Consider the following 17,861-nt stretch of genomic DNA (forward strand, 5'->3'; position numbering starts at 1 on the left):
TCCTCAAAGGCTGGCGGAAAAATACATTAATAAACTCCAGATCCAGACTACTTGGGTTCAAAATCTGGCACTATCGTCCTTATTTTAAAGTTTAGAAGCTGAGCCCTAGAGAGGTGAGTCGACTTGCCTAAGGTCAACAGTCAGAAAGTACAGAGCCAGGTTTTCCTGTCCCTAATCTGAAACTTAAATTTTTTTCAGTGAAACTTTCTTTCCTTTATGAACCTAAGGGCTTGGGGTACCTGAGCCTTCTGCAAGAACACAAGAACTCAGGAGTGTGCAGTGACCTACCCTCATCCAGCCCCTGTGTCTGGCTCTGAACCATGAGGATGTGGCAGCCCCTTTTCTGGCCACATGAGGTCAGCATTGAGTAGCCCACTGCTTCCAGTACCTAGCCTGCACTTTGACAGGAAGCTCTTCTGTGGAAACTTCAGGAATGGGGAGAAGGACCATGCAGTGTCATCTGGAAAGACAGCCTAGGGACTACAACTCAGGCCACAGCAAGATCAGGGCCTGACTTCGCTTCTTCAGGCCCAGTCTTCTCCAAGGCTGAGCTCTTTTGATACTCTTCTGTCTCTGCTGGTGATCTTTCGTTCCCTTAGTCGTACCCCAGTCCTAGCCAGGCTCATGGCTTGGAAATGGGGCCTGGTTGCCATGGTAACCAGCTGGTCAGCTGGCTCCTTCCAAGCCCCCTCCTTTCATTTCTCTTTTTCCTGGGCTTCCAAGGAAGGGTAATGTATATGAATGGAAGGGAGAGGGTAGTCTTTTACCTCTTGAGAGCTCAAGGGTTGGCTAAAAAGACTCGGGCTATCTCTCTTCCAGAGCCCTTGCAGTGAGGAAGGGAAGGCAGTTGGGAGAGGGGACAGGAGGATGATTATAACAACTAAATGGGGAGTGTGAGGATCCTGTCTGGGTTAGGACCTCTGCTCTCTGTCTGCAGTGAAGACTTAAACTAGGTAGAAGGGGCTAAAACTAGAAGCAGAGGGGTTGGAATTAGCTGTGAGGCAGGACTTCCCAAAAAGCATGAGTGGGAGACACTGAAATGAGCCACCAAGTGAGAGTCTTCCTCTGCCATGGGAGTAAAAGAGAACTCTGCCTCTTTAGGAGTATATCTTTCCTCTATTTGGGCAGGGAGGATAGACTCACTGACCTGGGGAGGATTACACAGGCTGGATAGTTCTGAAGCGATAGGTGGACAGAGTCACCTTCACCTCGCTGTGTAAGGGAACAGTAAGAAAACCGAGGCAGGACCAGGAGTAGGGCATGGAGGTAGTGGCCCTTCTGCCTCAGATGAGGGACAAGACCATCCCAGCAGATCAGTGTACTTGATCCCATCCCCAAAGATCAGATATCCAGGCTTTGCCTCAAGCTAACTTCCTACCCCTTAAATATCCCCATAAACGTTTGAATGGGAAAGATTTGGATTTTAGGACTAGCTCTGTACTAGTAGGTGACCTTGAGTAAGTCACCCACCCTCCCTGTGCCTCAGTTCCTTAAGGGTAAATGGAGGAAACAGTTATTATATGCCAAAAAACTTCAATGTAGCACAGGACACACAGGATTCCACAGTGACTGTGCACACACAGATTGATCTTGCATAGGCTTTTGGTTTCCATGTCTCCCTACCCCATTAGACTGTGCTCCTTGAGAGTAGGATATTGTGTGTTTCATTTCTGAATGGGGCACAGAGTAAGTACCCAATACCTGTTTATTGAATGGATGCATCCAGGAATGAATGTATGTCAGTTTCCTTTCTGCCTGTCCTAGGGGTGGCAGGGAAAAGCAGTGTGGGTGGATGGCATTAAAGTGTAGGCTACGTGCAGCCACTCAGCCTGGCCGGTGGTCTGTGACTTTGCCTCCTACACCCACATAAGAAAGGCCAGAGCCTTAAGTTGTCAACTTCCTCACTGCACAAATGAGGAAACTAAGGCCCATAGAGGGTAAGGCACTTGCCCAAGGTCACACAAGTTGTTAATGGAAGAGCCAGGATTAAGAATTAGAACTCAGGTTTTCTAATCTCCAGCCTAGGGCAATGTACACACTTCTTTGCTTCTCTGGGGCTGTTTTTCTAGGGAAGGACGATGGTTCCATGAAGCCTGGTTCCAATGTCCTCCTGTCTGCCCTCTGTTAGTCCTTTCTCACATAGCTCCAATGCTTTCCCTTTCACCGTATTCCATCTCGGTTCAGTTGGGTCTGGCCTCTGAAGTCTGATTCCTGCCTTAACCCTTTACCACTCAACTGAGAGTAAGAATCTTTCTGGGGTTTCAAGACTCAATCTCCTCTTCTCACCCTCAGCCCTATGAACTTGTGGGAACCAAGGATGGGGAAGAATGTAGCCTGAACAGCCGGCGCCTCCTCTACGGAGAATAGGAGAAGAACTGCGGTATATATCTCCCTGGGATGGTGGTGGGGTATGCGTGTGCGCGCGCGCTCGTGCGCGCGCGTGCAGTTTGCAGGCTGGGAGTGGGGAAGGGGTGCGGGGAGCCCCTGTTGCTTCTCATCTTTGGGGGGTGGTTATTAGGTAGGCTTGAAGGCGGAGTTTGGGGGGCTGGGGGCGGGGCTCCCGCTCTGGGAGGAAGGGGGGGCGCGCTGGCTTCAGCTTCGCTCAGACAAAAGGCGGCGGAGGGAGCGGGCGGGAGGCGGAGCGGCGCCGCGAGGGCCTCAAGGTGACACCCGCCCCCGGCCCCGGCCCCCCCAGCCCGGCCCCCCAGCCTGCCTCCCCATCCCTAGACCCTTATCCCCGGTGCCCTTTACAGGTCCCCTCCCCCCGGCGGGGGGTGGGGAGCAGCGAGGGCCCCGCCCCCTCCCATCCCCTTCCCAGGGCCCGCGCAGGATGCCCCCGGCCCCCGGCAGCCCCCCGGGAGGCCTTGAGCTCGACGCGCCCCCTCTACGCCATGTCCCCACCTGGCTCGGCCGCGGGAGAGAGCGCCGGCGGCGGCGGCGGCGGCGGTGGTGGCGGCCCCGGGGTCCCGGAGGAGCCCACGGCGGCAGCGGACGAGGGCCCCGCCCGAGAGGAGGTGAGAGCCAGAGGCACCCCTTTCCCCGGCGCGGCCACAGCCTGGACCCCCATCCCCCGCCACGCGCGGTCCCCGCCGGTTCCGCCGCAACGCGGCCAGCGCCCCGCACCCCGAGCCAGCCGCAGTCCCGCACCGCTGCCCCAACCCGGCAGCGGGAGCTGTCCGCCGTGGCTGGGAAGGGGCTGCGCCGAAGGCGGGGCTCGAGAAGGGGGGGGGTCCCTGACAGGGGGAGGGGCATAGGGGCGGAGCCTCGCGGACCCCGGGCGGATGCGGGTGGGGATGGTGGCCGGGATCCTATCTCGCGTAGGGGATGCTATCTTGAAGGCCAGGAAGGGCAACTTGTAGGGGCTACAGAGGCAGGATAGTATCAGAGGAAAATGGTGTTACCTGAGCTGGTGTTCTAAGAAGGTCAAATGTGTACAGAAGTGAGACACCTCCCCCTCACTAGGAGTGTGTGTGTGTGGGGTGCACCTCTCTCTCCCAAAGTCCACGCAGCTGCTCCCCCTATCCCCCCGCGGGAGGCCCTGAGCCCAGGAATCCTTCAGAGTGTTGGTACTAAGCATATCCCTAGTTGGGGCGGGGCGGGGCTTACTTTTCAGTCCTCTGAACCTTGAGACAAAGAGATTGTGGAAAGTACCAGGAGCACCCACATCTCCCATGCCACTCGTGCACACACACGCACACCGGACAAGGGCAGAAGCACACAGGCAGACAGGCCTGCAGGTTGGGCCCCTTTCAGATGTGCTCTCACTGGGACAAGTGCACACTCAGGTAGGTGCACATATACACACCTCCCAAGGACAAGGCTCCCTGAAAGGCTCATGTGCCCTAATCTGGTTTGTTTATGCTGTGTGCTATTTCCTAGGCCGCCTACCTCTCCGCACTTCCAGATCTTTCCTTTGATTTCATACCAAGTTGAGGGCCCACTGTCTATTACCGTACCCCTCCTTTTCACCCTTTTCTCCCTTCCCTTGGCTAGCCTTTAGGTCAAGTCCTGGGAATTGAAGGAATAAGTGAGGATCTCAGCAGGAGAGTGTGTTTGGGATTCTTAAAGCTAGGCAGTAGGGAGAAGTGGGAAAGCCCAGGCACCACCAGAAATCCAACTCAGTACCAACTATGAAGTGGCTGCTGCGTGCCAGCACCATGGTAGGCAGCCAGGGTACAAAGAAGACAGGGCCCTGCCTTCAGGAGCACCCAGTCTAGTGGCAGAACCAGACATGTAAACAAATCACTGGGGTGACCGTGGGACAGAAGGCACCAGGTGCTTTAACAGGCTAACAGGCCCTGGGAGAGCACCAAAAATCATTTTCCCTTGACAGATGGCTGGGCTGCAAACCTCTTCTTTTCTACCCCTAACCCCCATCCCACATCCCCTGTCCCCAGCCACATGCCTCTGCCCTCCTAGATATCTCCTTGGGACTGCCTTCTGCTCAGGGACACCAGCTCCCTCTCTCCCATCTTAGAACAGGGGAAGGATGTTAGGGTGCAGAAGGGGAGACTCATAAGGGGTTTGGGGTCTAGAATGTGGGGAAGGAAACAGGGCCTGGGGTTTCCTGGGACCCCCCTCCAAAGGAGGTATGAGGCTAATTGTCTGTGATGGACATAGAGGTGGGTGGATCAAAGAAGCGTGGTTCCTCCAGAACACAGGCCTGAAAGAATCTAGAATAAGTGAGGGCCCCACCTGTTAAGTGGGAAGATGATGTCAGCGGAATACTTGGAAGGGGTTGGGGCTGGGGACCTGCCTTCGCTAATGCCTGTCTGTCCTCCCCTATCTTCCCCATCCACACCTCCTCCTATTTCACTGCCATCTTTGTGTCTGTCTTTGGACTCTTTCTCTGGGTGCCATCCTACACATCTGTGTCTTCTCTGCCACCTGGGCCTCCTCCCTCCATCTCTGGCTCTGATCCGCTTCTGCTTCTTGGGCTGTCTCTCTCTTTGCACTTCCCTATATTGGCATTCTGTTCCCTTTTCCTGTCCCCATGGCTCACTCTGGATCACTTCTGTGTTTATCCCTGGTCCTTGGCTCCCCTCTCTCCACACTCCTGTCTGTCTCTGTCATCTCTGGTGCTGGCCTCTGCCCCTCCATCCCTGCATCCATCTCTGTGCTGGATCCTGCCACTCTGTCTTACTTTCCTCCCATCTTGGCCCCTTGCCCTGCTCCTCTGAGCAGCAGCGTCCCATTCAGCCCTCTTTCACCAAGTCTCTCTGCCGTGAGTCCCACTGGAAGTGCCTGCTGCTCTCCCTGCTCATGTACGGCTGCCTGGGGGCCGTGGCCTGGTGCCATGTCACCACAGTGACCCGCCTCACCTTCAGCAGCGCCTATCAGGGCAATAGCCTCATGTACCATGACAGCCCTTGTTCCAACGGCTATGTCTACATCCCCCTGGCCTTCCTGCTCATGCTGTATGCCGTCTACTTGGTGGAGTGCTGGCATTGCCAAGCCCGCCATGAGCTGCAGCACCGTGTTGATGTGAGCAGCGTTCGGGAGCGTGTGGGCCGAATGCAGCAGGCCACACCCTGCATCTGGTGGAAGGCCATCAGCTACCACTATGTCCGCCGCACCCGTCAGGTCACCCGGTACCGCAACGGAGATGCCTACACCACCACACAGGTGAGGGGCTGGAGAGGAGTGCAGGCCAGTCCAGATGGCAAGTATGTGCTGAGACCCTGCCTGACTGTCCTTGCGGGGGAGGAGAAGAGGTACCAGTGAGCTCTTATGGGTACTGCAACAGGAAGTTAGTGAAAACAACAAGAGTAAACAACTTACCAGCAACCAGACTTGGCTCTAAATACTTTACAAATGTCAAATCATTTATTTAGCCCTCTTAACAATTTAATGAGATACGTAACTATTCTCATTTCACAGATGAGGAAACTGAGGCTTGGAGAGGTTAAGTAACTTGCCCAAAGTCAAACAGCTAAGATGTGGGGGAGCTGGGATTTGAGCCCATGCGGTCTGGCTCCAGGGTCTATACTGGTTAGTGCTTAATGGTTGCTTCATATGCACAGTCTCACAGCATACTCTCACCTGTTCAGAGTGAGATGGCTGCTACCAAATCCTTTTTCACAGGTAAGGAGACCTAAGCTCAGGAACTTGTCCAAGGTCTCAGCTTCTAAGTGGTAGTGCTGGACTCAAACCCAGGGCCCTGGATCCCAAGTCCAAGGCTCCCAGAGGTGGGGATCAGCTGGCAAAAAGGTGGAGGTAGGCATGGGAGGCCCCATGGAGAGTGCTGGTAGTGAGGATGGGCAATCAGCACTGCCTGGACCCTCCAGGAGTAGATATATTAGAGCCCTGGAGGAGAAGATTTTCCAAGATGAGGTTGACAATCATCTCAGTTCTGCGATGAGTAAACAGAAGCCTGGGGTCTATGAGATCAGGAGGGAGGCTGGACAATAACTAAGGTGGGAATAAGGAGACCAGAAAGAAAGGCCTGAGACTGAGAGCTCCTCTGAAGGGCGCATTTGGAAACACACTTATGAAAGGGAAGAAGCGGAGGCTGTTTGTGGTGATAAGTGGGCAGTGTGGGACAACGGAAACAGTGGCAAAAGGGTGAGGCAAGCCGAATGAGCAGTTCATGGGGAAGGCCTAACCCCTAGAGTAAGCAGAGTTTAATTAAAATTAGAACGCATAAAGATGGAGATGAAGTCGAGTCCTGCTCTCATCTCTAACTCACTGATTAAGCAGAGGGCCTCAGTTTCTCTATAAACCAGATGAGACGATCGTATCCGCTCCAACCGGGATCAAAACCAGGATAAGCTTAGGGTCTGACCAGGCAAAAAGAACAGCAATGGGGCGGAGGAGGGTGAATAGATAGACGCGACTCCCATCGCCTTCCCCGGCGCCACAGGTCTACCACGAACGCGTCAATACGCATGTTGCGGAGGCTGAATTCGACTACGCGCGCTGCGGCGTCCGCGACGTGTCCAAGGCGCTGGTGGGGCTGGAGGGCGCGCCGGCCACGCGGCTGCGCTTCACCAAGTGCTTCAGTTTTGCCAGCGTGGAGGCCGAGAACGCGTACCTGTGCCAGCGCGCGCGCTTCTTCGCCGAGAACGAGGGCCTGGACGACTACATGGAGGCGCGCGAGGGCATGCACCTCAAGAACGTGGACTTCCGTGAGTTCATGGTGGCCTTCCCGGACCCGACCAGGCCTCCGTGGTACGCGTGCTCCTCGGCCTTCTGGGCCGCGGCGCTGCTGACGCTGTCGTGGCCGCTGCGCGTGCTGGCCGAGTATCGCACGGCTTATGCGCACTACCACGTGGAGAAGCTCTTCGGCCTGGAGGGACCAGGCTCTGCCAGCAGTGCGGGCTGCAGCCTGAGCCCCAGCGACGAGCTGCTACCCCCACTCACCCACCGCCTGCCGCGGGTCAACACGGTGGACAGCACAGAGCTCGAGTGGCACATCCGCTCCAACCAGCAGCTGGTGCCCAGCTACTCCGAGGCGGTGCTCATGGACTTGACCGGGCTAGGGTCGCGTGGCGCAGGGGGCGCGGCGGGCGGCTACGCGCCCACGTGCCGCTACGGCGGGGTGGGCGGCCCGGGCGCGGCGGGTGTGGCCCCGTACCGGCGCAGCTGCGAGCACTGCCAGCGCGCTGTCAGCAGCTCGTCCATCTTCTCGCGCAGCGCCCTAAGCATCTGCGCCAGCCCGCGGGCCGGCCCAGGGCCTGGCGGAGGGCCGGGCTGCGGGGGCAGCCGCTTCTCGCTCGGCCGCCTCTATGGCTCGCGGCGTAGCTGCCTGTGGCGCAGCCGGAGCGGGAGCGTCAACGAGGCGAGCTGTCCCACGGAGCAGACGCGGCTCTCGAGCCAGGCTAGCATGGGGGACGACGAGGACGACGATGAAGAGGAGGCCGGGCCGCCGCCGCCCTACCATGACGCCCTCTACTTCCCGGTCCTCATCGTGCACCGGCAGGAGGGGTGTCTGGGCCACAGCCACCGGCCGCTGCACCGCCACGGCTCCTGTGTGGAGACCTCACTGTGACCAATGGCCCTCGACAGGCCCGCTATCCTCCCTCCTGTCCCTTGCAGGACTGTGCACCCTGCGTGTAGCAGGGGGAATCACGATGGTGACCGAGGCTGTGCTGGGCACAGCGGGGGCTGGAGGGGAGGCAAGGGAGCAGGGGACAGACCCCGATGGGGCCGAGCCCCCCGCCTTCCCTGTATATAAAGAGACAGATGGGTGGGAAAAGGTCAGCAGTTCCTGGAGAAGCCCACTGGGGCAGTCGTCTCCTCCAGCCCCGTCCATGAGTTCCTGAGGGGACACCTCCCCTTCCAACACTGCACACTCGAGATTTCCTGTCCAGCCTTTCAACAGATCTTCTGACTGTTATGTGGCGACCCGCGTTAGGTCTTGTCTCAAGTGAGAGGCCCTTGCTGTGCAGCTGGGGAGGTTTAGAGACTGTGGGTAAGGGAAATTGGGGCTTTCCTTCCTTTTCTGCCTGTCCCCCCTGGGGCCTCTCTCTGCTGGGGGGGGGCAGTGGCATGGTGAACTGCAGGGCTGGCTTCCAACCAGCTAATGAATTTAGTGGGCCTGAGGCCGGGGCCAGGTGTCAGTCCAAATACTTCATCTCAAAACCTAGGAAATGTTGCCGTCCTCTTGGCATGGGCCCCAAAGATCAGGGTTTCCTTTTTGCCACTCCCTCCACTGTTGTTTATTTCACCGGGCCCCTGGAGTATGGGTCCTGGAGGGGCTGTGCTCACATACAGAGTCACTCTCCTTCCTCCCCTCCTGCTCCCTGTGGTTTTGAAGAGCTGTTGCCAGCGGGGAGGGGGCAAGGCAATGTACCTCAGCTCTTTCTCAGTCGTCCAGGCAGCAGCCTCCTAGCCTGGGTGATGGGAGGGCACTCCCTGTAGAGAGGGTGAGATCCCACCTAGGTGGCATTCCTGGCCAAGGTGAATGAGTGAGGAGACTGGGAGACAGACCTGTGTGGCAATGGGGAACTCTGGAAGCAGATGGGAGTCAGAGGAGAGGGTAGTGGAGGGTAGAGTAAAAGGACCTCCAAAGGAGGGCCTGCCTGTGGCGGTGGCCCTTGTCTCACTCAGACTTCTGGGGGGGCGGGGGAAGTGGATGGTGGTTGTCTCCATACATTGCCTCTGCAGGGCTAAGAACATTGTCACAAGCCCCAGCTGGAGAAATACTCAATTCCAGTGGCAGGGTCAGAGGCAGGAATTCTCTAAATCTTGCCCAACCCCTCTGTCTTCTCCTATCCCATGAGCTTAAAGAGCCCTGCTGTGTGTCCCAAGGTCTTCAAAGGGGCATCCTGCCACCACCCCGGGGCCCCGGCTCTACATCCTGTTCCCCCAAAGTTCCAATGCTGCCTTCTCTCCCCACCATACCCACCCTGATGTGCTTCCGTGTGCATGTCTGTGTACAACCCTCCTGCCCTTCCAACTCCCCCAGTTAAAGTTTTCCTAGCAGACTTAGTGCCCAGGGGTTGGGCTAACATTTCAAGCTGGAGAGGGTAACCCTGCCCCGCAACCCGCCCACCTCCTTCTCCCTCCCCCACCCCACCGCCCCTGCCATTGCACACCCTTGATGCCTCTCATTTCCCCTGAGCCATCGGAGCTCCTCCTTCTCCTGCAGCCTCTCCCATTTTCTTTCCTACAGCCTAGCCAGGCCTGTACCTGCCAAGGGCGTGGCCTCCACCTATGCAACATCTCCTCTGGCTCCCCTGCCCTCTTTCCCCCCGGGGGGTTCTTGGGAGGCACTGATTGTGGGGACACCACAGCCCATTTGAGTTGAGCTTTATTTTCCTGTGGAGATGGCTGAGTGGGAAGGGAGAAGAGGCCAGAGAAGAGGAAGCTTAGGCAGGTGGGAACAGCTGCCCTTTAGGATTCCCTGGGGAGCAGTGCCCACCTGCCTGCCAACACTAAACCCACTAGACCCTGAGTCTGTGCTCTTTTGGGACCTGGTGGTTAGAGCACCCCTCTTCCTCTGGATGGACATCTGTGAGCTACAGATGGTGAGCTGTGGCCTCAGGCCACAGTTCTTGGCCAGCTGGCACCTGGATATCTTGCCCTTGTGTGTGGGCAGCTTGGCCGTCTCCTGGCTCCATGGAAGGAGAAACTCAGCTCCTCCTCCATCAAGGCTGTTTCTGAGACAGATCCTGAGCTTGGAGGAGGGGAAAGGGGGATCTATTATTATTTTATCTAGTATTGACCATTTCTACCTAGGTCTTCTCACACAGACAGCCTCCCCTCCCACCCCCCCCCCCCCCCCCCCCCCCCACACACACACACACACACACACACACACACCCCCACCCCCCCTCACACACATAAAAACCAATTCTTTGGTCATTTCCTTGGTAGCTTTATTGATTGCCAGGGAAAGGAAAAACAGAAAATTAATCTCTAAAATTAAACTTTACACTGAATGTTCTTGTTTCTCTAATTAGAACCTCTGCTAGCAGCTGTGGCTATGTGCACACACACATTCACCCTCTCACCTACACATTTGCACACTGGAACTGTCAAAGGGTATCAGGCACAGACAGACTCTAGGTTGCCCAGACAGGCACACATGTGCAGTCACTCCCAAGTCCCCTTTGGTGCTCCGCTCAGCACTTGTGTGTTGGAAGGAGTCCCCAGGGAGCAGGCACCCCTAGGCTGTGATTGCAGCCCATGACCAACCCTTTGGAAGCCCAGATCTGGATGTTCCGGGCCCCTGAGCCTGAGGAGGATGGGAAATGGGGCTCTTCCTGAATCCATCAGTCAGGTCCTCTCGTGGCCCTATGGGTCGACGTGATTCCTGCGGATGGGACTCCAGGGTGAGCAGCCACAGAGTGACAGGGATTCATGGAGAGTACTTGGAAGGCTCCATGTGTCCTGGGGACAAGGGCTTGTGGAGTGGGCTGGGCCTGGCTGGGGAGAAGACAGGTCTCTGTCAATTGGGTGCATCACACTGTGGCCTTTCTGTCGTGGATTTCCAAGCGCAAAGATTGTACAAATCAAATCAGTGGATAATAAAGTTGTGGATGACTCACTGACTTCCCTTTTCAGTGTAGCACTTCCCTCACCATCTACTCCTCCCATGAGAAGCTCTCTGGGGAGGCCGCTAGGTCTGAGCCCTTCCTATCACCTCTGTTCCCCTCTTCCCAGGTTGAGGGGGAGAATTAGGGGATGGCATGGCCTGTAGAACTGGGTCACTTAAGCAGAGTTAAGTAATAAAGGTGGCATCTGCAGGGGTGGGGGTGGAAGAGCCACACAAAGCTCTGCTGGTGTGCGTGTGCGTGCGTGTGTGTGTGTGTGTGTGTGTGTGTGTGTTTGAGGTCAAGAGGTCAAGGATCTGTTCAGTAGAGAGGAAGATGGTAGGGAGGGATACCAGGGAGATGGGTGACCCTGTGGGAGAGTCTGGGCAGGCACACCCCCTCAGAGTCCTCTCTGCCTTTCCCTATATCTGGAAGAAGTCAGTCATTTCAGGGAGACCCTCCATGGGTAGGGGGCTGGGTCCTACTTCATACCCCTTCTCCCACTATGCTAGGCCACTCCCCCTCCTCAAATTTTATCAACGCAACCCTTGATCACACCCTGAGGATCTTCATGGACTTCTCCTTCCCTTCCCTCTGGACCTGTGTGACACTCTGCAGCAGGCATGGTGGGGGCATGAAATAAGGGGCTGGTACAATGACCCAGATCTAGGCACTGCCCTAGCCCTGTCCCTTATCCTATCCCACAGGGTTCTCAGGTCCCTTGGCAATGAGTGGTGACATGAAGTGGCTGGGATTCAAGGCCCGCTGGCGGGCTGCTTCACGGTTGGCACAGAGAGCCTGGCCAATAAGGTACTCGCTCTCCTGTGCTACATCAGACAGGCGCAAGTCGAACTCCAGGAGGGTCCTGTTGTCTGACATGCCTTCCAAGAGCTGCTTCCCACCGTCCTGCGAGAAGAGTACAAGAGAAGGGGTCATTTTACATCACTACCCAGGATCACACACACACACACACACACACACACACACACACACACACACACACACACGTATACACACATACACATTTATATATAGATGTGACTGGAACAAAAGTTTTGCAAACTACTAACTACATAACCAATTTGAGCAGCACACTGGCATTTTATATTCTATTCTGTCCTATCTCGTTCTATCCTATTCCACAAGAAAAATGGTGTTCAAGAATCACTAAATTGATTTTTCAATTGCAATAGTTTGAAAAACATGGTTCTATGGCAATGCCGCTATTTCCATTCCTCTTGTTCGGCCATGGGCATGTGAGACAAACCTGGCTAATGAGATATGAAGAGAAGTTTGGAGGAAATGGCTTTTGGGAAAGTTCTCCTCATTCTGAAAAGATAATGAAAGAGGAGGCGCTTTGTCTTCTTCTGTCTCTGAGCATGGCCCTATGCGAGCTGCAGCAGCCATCTTTGGATCACATGAGGAGTACCAGAGAGCCCATGGGCACGTGGCTGGGCTGGGCAGCATAGAGGCTGGCATTGAGTCAAGGAATTTTCCAACCCGAGAACCTCCTACCTTAGGGCTTCTGATTATGGGATATAATGAATATTTCTCTTGTTCAAGCCGTTTCCTGGCTAAGCTTTCTGTCCCTTGTAGCCAAGATCACTCCCCCTGGAATTGTGTGTGAGCAAGACTGTTCTCTGGGGAGATTTGGTAGAAGGTGCAGGGCCCTAACCGAAGTATACAGAGGGCCCACCTCACTATTCTTCATAGCTTCAGCCCCTTTTGGGTTGGATGGGCCAGGCCGATGTGAAAGAATTTCATGTTGGGAGGCAGAATGCTGCTATTATATGGTTGTGACCCAATAATGTGTTGCAAAGTCAATGTAATACAAATGAATTAAAAAAAATAATAAAGTAAAATATAAAGGAAAACATCAGCATATATGACAATCAGTACACATAAATTTCAATTATATCGATGTACATGTTCACTAGGTGTTCATGTAAAATGCATTTCTTACTTTGAGACTTGATCAAAAAAATTTGAGAGACATTATCTGTTGGAAAGGACCCAACCTTTTGATCAGTCCTGGGTTTGAATCATAGCTCTGCTACTTTCTACTGACTGAATGCTCTCAGGCAACTCACTAACCTCCCTGAGGCTCAATTTTCCAGCTGTAATGTGGAGTTAAGAATACACATTTTACTAGATAACTGTGAAAATTAAAGGAAAACTAATGGATATTAGGTGCTTAGCATAGCACATAACCCTGAGTAATAGTAACAGCTAGCAATTACTGAGGATCTAGCCAGTGCTCGCAATGGTTAATTGTTTTACAAGTATAACTCATTTAATCCTTCCAATAACAACACTTAGAAGTAGATACTATTATTATCCCCATTTTACAGATGAGAAAATGGAGGCCCAAAAAGGTTAAGTAACTTAACCAAATCCTATATGGCAAAGCTGGGATTTGAACCAGGTAGTCTATGATTTTAACAATCACCCTGTAAGTAGCCCATGACAGTTGGATTCCAGCCCCACACCCAAAGCCCCAGGGCCTCTCTTGGCCTCGTCTGCCCCAGAAGCTGCAGCTCACCAGTCCTATGTGGTTGCAGGACAGGTTGATGCTGGTGAGCGTGGTGTTGACGGACAGCACCTGGGAGAGGAGTGTGGCCGTAGGTTCAGACAACTCATTGCCACCAAGGTGCAGTGTGGTGAGGCACTTGTTGGTCTGCAAGGCATGAGCAAGTGCTTGGCCACCCTCATCCTCAATGCAGTTGAGGCGCAGGTTGAGGGAAAGGAGGTTGGTGTTGTGTGCCAGGGCGTGAGCCAGCGACTGTGCACCAGGTGCACGCACCTGGTTGTTGGCCAGGTTGAGCACACGCAGGCGACTGTGGCTCATCAGCTTGGCAGCAGCACGCACACCACGGTCCCCAATGAGATTGTGCGACAGGTCCAGCTCCTCGAGTGCTGGGTGGTCCAGGAGGCTGCGAATTAGGATGCGTGCCTTATCATCATCCACCTTGCTGCGGGTCAGCCTGAAGATCTGTGGGCAGGTAAAGGGTCTATAGCACCTGGTAGCCAGCGATAACCTGCCTGCCTACCTACCTTCTGCAGGCAGAGAAGGGAACCACAGGGGAGGCCTGAGCTTCTGTTCACCTTGTGTTGGCCACCTGGATGGCTCTTGGGCAGGGCAGGCTAACCTAGCATGGCAGAGTGATGCAGAATTGGTGGCACATAGTAGGGGAAAAGGCTACATTTCTCAAGAAATTACTATGTGCTGGGCATGCTGCTAGAATATTTTATAACCATTATCTCTCACCCTCAGCATACCAGTGAGGTAGAATGAGTCCTCTCTATTTCATGGATGGAAAATGAAGGCTTAGGGTGGGCACATCATTCACCCAGATTCACACTGTGATTAAGCAGTGGAGGTCAGTTTTGAATCCAGATCTGCAGCCCCTCACTGCACCCTCCTCAGCTGGCTAAGATCCATCATCTCAAGGAGAGGAACTTTTTGAAGGAGATTGACAGGGTAAGAACCAGAGAGAAAACGGAAAGGGTGAGAACCAGGAAATGGATGGGGTGGAAAAAAAGGAAGTGGGGGTAGGACTAGCATTGTGAATATTGGAGATGGGAGCCCCTCCCCCTTTCCTTCTCACTAGCTTGTTCTCCTCCTCCCTCTTCCTTGATATCTCGGAGTGGCTAGCCTTTCTACTAACTATCTTTCAGTCCTCTCCTTTCTTTACATCCCCCTGAGAGTGCTTACAGTCTTTTGTCCTTCTCTTATTTTCATTGTATCTATCTGGAAAAATTTCAACCCTGGCTCCTGCCCACTCTCTATTTTCTGCATATCTATGCCCAGGCAACTGACATTATGGAAAATGCCACATGACAGGATGGTTGGTTTCACAGGAACCACCAAAAGGCCCTCAATGTTGTGTGCCAATACAACTCCGTTTCTCTGGCCAGCATACTCTCTCATAATCTTCAACAACTTTTGCAACCATCTCCAGCCTCCTCAACTTTCAGAGGCCATCCTACAGCCTCCTTTCAGCAGGTAAATCTCCTTCTGCCTCCCCAGCCATTGGATGAGAACCCTTGGTTTTCTAATACCAAACACAAACCCATTGCTATCCACTGCATCCACTCTCCCCTCTGCCCTGAGCCAACCATCTCGCCTCAGTCCAGGGTCCCATTGCTTCTGCCGTCTCAAGAACCTTCCTTGGCTAATGAACATGTGCCTCTGTCCTGTACTCAACCCCTTTCTTGCAACTGGAGGGAACTTTACATCCAATTTTAAACACATGCAAGTTTCTTTTTAAGAAAATCCAGACCCCTCATCTATTACTATTATACCTTTCACTGCCTTCACAGCCAAGTTCTTGATAAAGCTGATCACAGTCATCCCATTTCCTCACTTCCCATTCTCTCCATTAACCACTCCAATCTGGCCTCTGCCTCTGGCACTTCACTGACATAGCACCCCCTCAGTGACCTCCATGTTTGCTAAATCCAGTCCTTAGCTCCATTCCAACCCATTGCTGCTTACCTCCTCTTCCTGAAACACACCCCTGCCTTGGCTCGGTGACACAATGCTATGTCTCCTTTTCTTCCTCTTCTGATTTCCTGGCAGGCTCTCCCTCTTCTAACCAGAATATTTGGGACATACTTATACAAAAAATTATTCAATGTGTATCTGGAATTCAAATTTAACTGGACGTCCTGGTTGTTTTTTTTTTTTATTTGCTAAATCTGGCAACCCTACCCTAGCTGCAATTTTACATTCATATGGTTGCTGATTAGCGCCTTTCATCCCACTAGACAGCTAGCTCCACAGGGCACAAATGGTGTAATTTTGCTCAGTGCTGAATCTTCAGCACCTAGGACAGAGACTGCAGCGCAGATGTTTGTTGGATGATTAAATGGTTGGTGAACTGGAAGGGCAGTGCCTTGTTCCTCTCTGCATCCCCAGAACTCATCTGGGTGCAGGGATGCATAAAAGGACACTCGGTCAATGAATAAGGAAATGGGAGGAGGATGACGACGATAGTAGAGGAAAAGGAGGGGGTAGGAAATCTGAGAGACACTGAGACTGAGAAATGGGGGAAGGCTTGGGGCGGGGATGGTAGGTACCTTGAGGGTGTTGCATGCCTTGACAGTGGCCGCCAAGGAGTGGCAGTCGCGGTAGGTGAAGAGGAATAGGTTCCACTCGAAGTTCATGCCACAGTCCTTGACACCATACACCAGGTCCAGCTCCTCCAGCTGGCTCAGGCCAGCCACCAGGTCACCCAGTTGGTAGTGGTCCGTGGCAGGCTCCTCCATCTCTCCCTCACTGCCAGAGTCGGACTGATCCCCTTTCCGCGGTGGGAGCGGTAGCCGCACGGGAGGAAGGAACTGATCCACACGTATCCTGCGCACATAGTTCCTGCAGAGCGGCAGCAGGTCGAGGATCACGGCGGGGTCCGTGGTGCCTGGGATGAAGTGCTTTAGCAGGTTCTCTAGGTGCCGCTCGAAGAACATGCGCTTCCAGCGGCCGCCATAGTCCTCCACGTGGCACACGGGCCAGCGCTGCACGCAGCAGCGGTGCCAGTAGCTCTCATCTTCGATCAGGTTGGCAGTCACAGACAGCGGCAAGTCAGGGGACAGGAGGTTCAGGACCTTCTGTTGGTGCTCTGGAAGCAGTTGCTTCAGGATAGGGTTGTCTTTGGGAATAGCGGAAGGAAAGCAGGGTCATATTGTTGGAGACACCACAACATGGTATCCTGTGCTCTGCCTGCCTGGGGGCACTGAGGGAGGGAAAACCCTCCCCTACCCTCAGGGAGCCCCAGTCTGAGAGAGGAGACAGACTCTACTCTCAGAGAAGATCAATCTGAGGGAGGAGACACAGTTCCTGACTTTGGGGTGTTCCCTGCCTGAAGGTTGACATCTTAGCTTCTGGTCTCAGGGAACTCCCCATCTGAGGACAAATCTCAGGTCCAGCCTTCAATCATCACTTAGTCTGATGGAGGAGACAATCCCTGATCTCAGAGGCTCTCAATTTGATTTGATTCATTCATTTCAAAACAAAACAAACATTTTGGAGCACCTACTATGTGCCAGACACTGTTCTAAGTGCTGAGGGTACAAGAGTGAATGAAACAGAGGAAGTTACTCCCTCTTATGAAGGGAGGCAGACAATAAACAAGTCAAATGAATATTTTATAGTTGTGTGGTGATAGGTGCTGTAGACAAAATGGGTGGGCTTGTCCTCAGAGAGCTCCATTCAATAGAAGAGGCTAGCAACTAGTCTTTGAAAAGGATGAACATTTACAGAGCACAGAGTGTAGAACAAACCAAAACCCTATACATGCCGAGGAAGAATTCAAGAGAGTGAAGGTCAGTCAACCAGGGAGGGCTTTCTGGAGGAGGAGGTAAATAAGGTTTGGGCTGGGTTTTGCTGGAGAGAGTGGGACAGATGAGGAGAGGGCATAGACATGGAAGGCACAGTGTGGGTGAGAGTCTGGTGGGGCCTGGAAGTGGGGATAACAAGAGAAACTGTCCTGGCTGCAGGGGCAAAGGGAAATGTTGAGTGGTGATGAGGATGCTGTGTGGGGAGGGTAGGGGCTTCCCCAAAACCCAGCCTCTGAGGCCTCTCCTCCAGCCAGTCCCCACCCACCTTGCCTCATTTCTGGCCTTCTCCTTCCCGCCCCAGGCAGGGACAGACTCACTCTGGAAGTTCTTGACAATGTGCTGAATACAGAGCTCTGTGAGCAGAGGAACAATGGCCAGTGACCACTCAGCATCTTCGGCAATGATCCTGCGCATCAGATATACATCACTCTTGGGATTCGAACCCCTGGGCTTCACAGGAGGTGGGATGACTGAGGGCTTTGAGAGCTGTTGGCCTGAGCTCAAAGCTTGGCCTGTAGCGGAGGGCCAGTCCTGGGTGGGCAT

At 53.9% G+C, this 17,861-nt stretch overlaps 2 protein-coding genes across 2 annotated transcripts; one reads left to right on the forward strand and one right to left on the reverse strand.

Annotated features, from left to right (window-relative positions):
- Positions 1–2,891: 2,891 nt before the first annotated feature.
- On the forward strand, positions 2,892–7,990 carry TMEM151B (transmembrane protein 151B). Its single transcript, XM_011354750.1, has 3 exons — positions 2,892–3,014; positions 5,185–5,625; positions 6,863–7,990. The coding sequence occupies exons 1-3, from the start codon at positions 2,892–2,894 to the stop codon at positions 7,988–7,990; spliced, it is 1,692 nt and encodes a 563-aa protein (XP_011353052.1).
- Positions 7,991–11,675: 3,685 nt separating this feature from the next.
- On the reverse strand, positions 11,676–17,861 carry TCTE1 (t-complex-associated-testis-expressed 1). Its single transcript, XM_011354837.1, has 4 exons — positions 17,636–17,861; positions 16,062–16,630; positions 13,522–13,971; positions 11,676–11,885 (listed from the first exon to the last, which is right to left on the reverse strand). Exons 1-4 carry the CDS (start codon positions 17,859–17,861, stop codon positions 11,676–11,678), a joined length of 1,455 nt encoding a protein of 484 aa, XP_011353139.1.

The sequence above is a fragment of the Pteropus vampyrus genome, unplaced genomic scaffold, assembly GCF_000151845.1.
Source record: "Pteropus vampyrus isolate Shadow unplaced genomic scaffold, Pvam_2.0 Scaffold18, whole genome shotgun sequence".
NCBI lineage: Eukaryota > Metazoa > Chordata > Mammalia > Chiroptera > Pteropodidae > Pteropus > Pteropus vampyrus.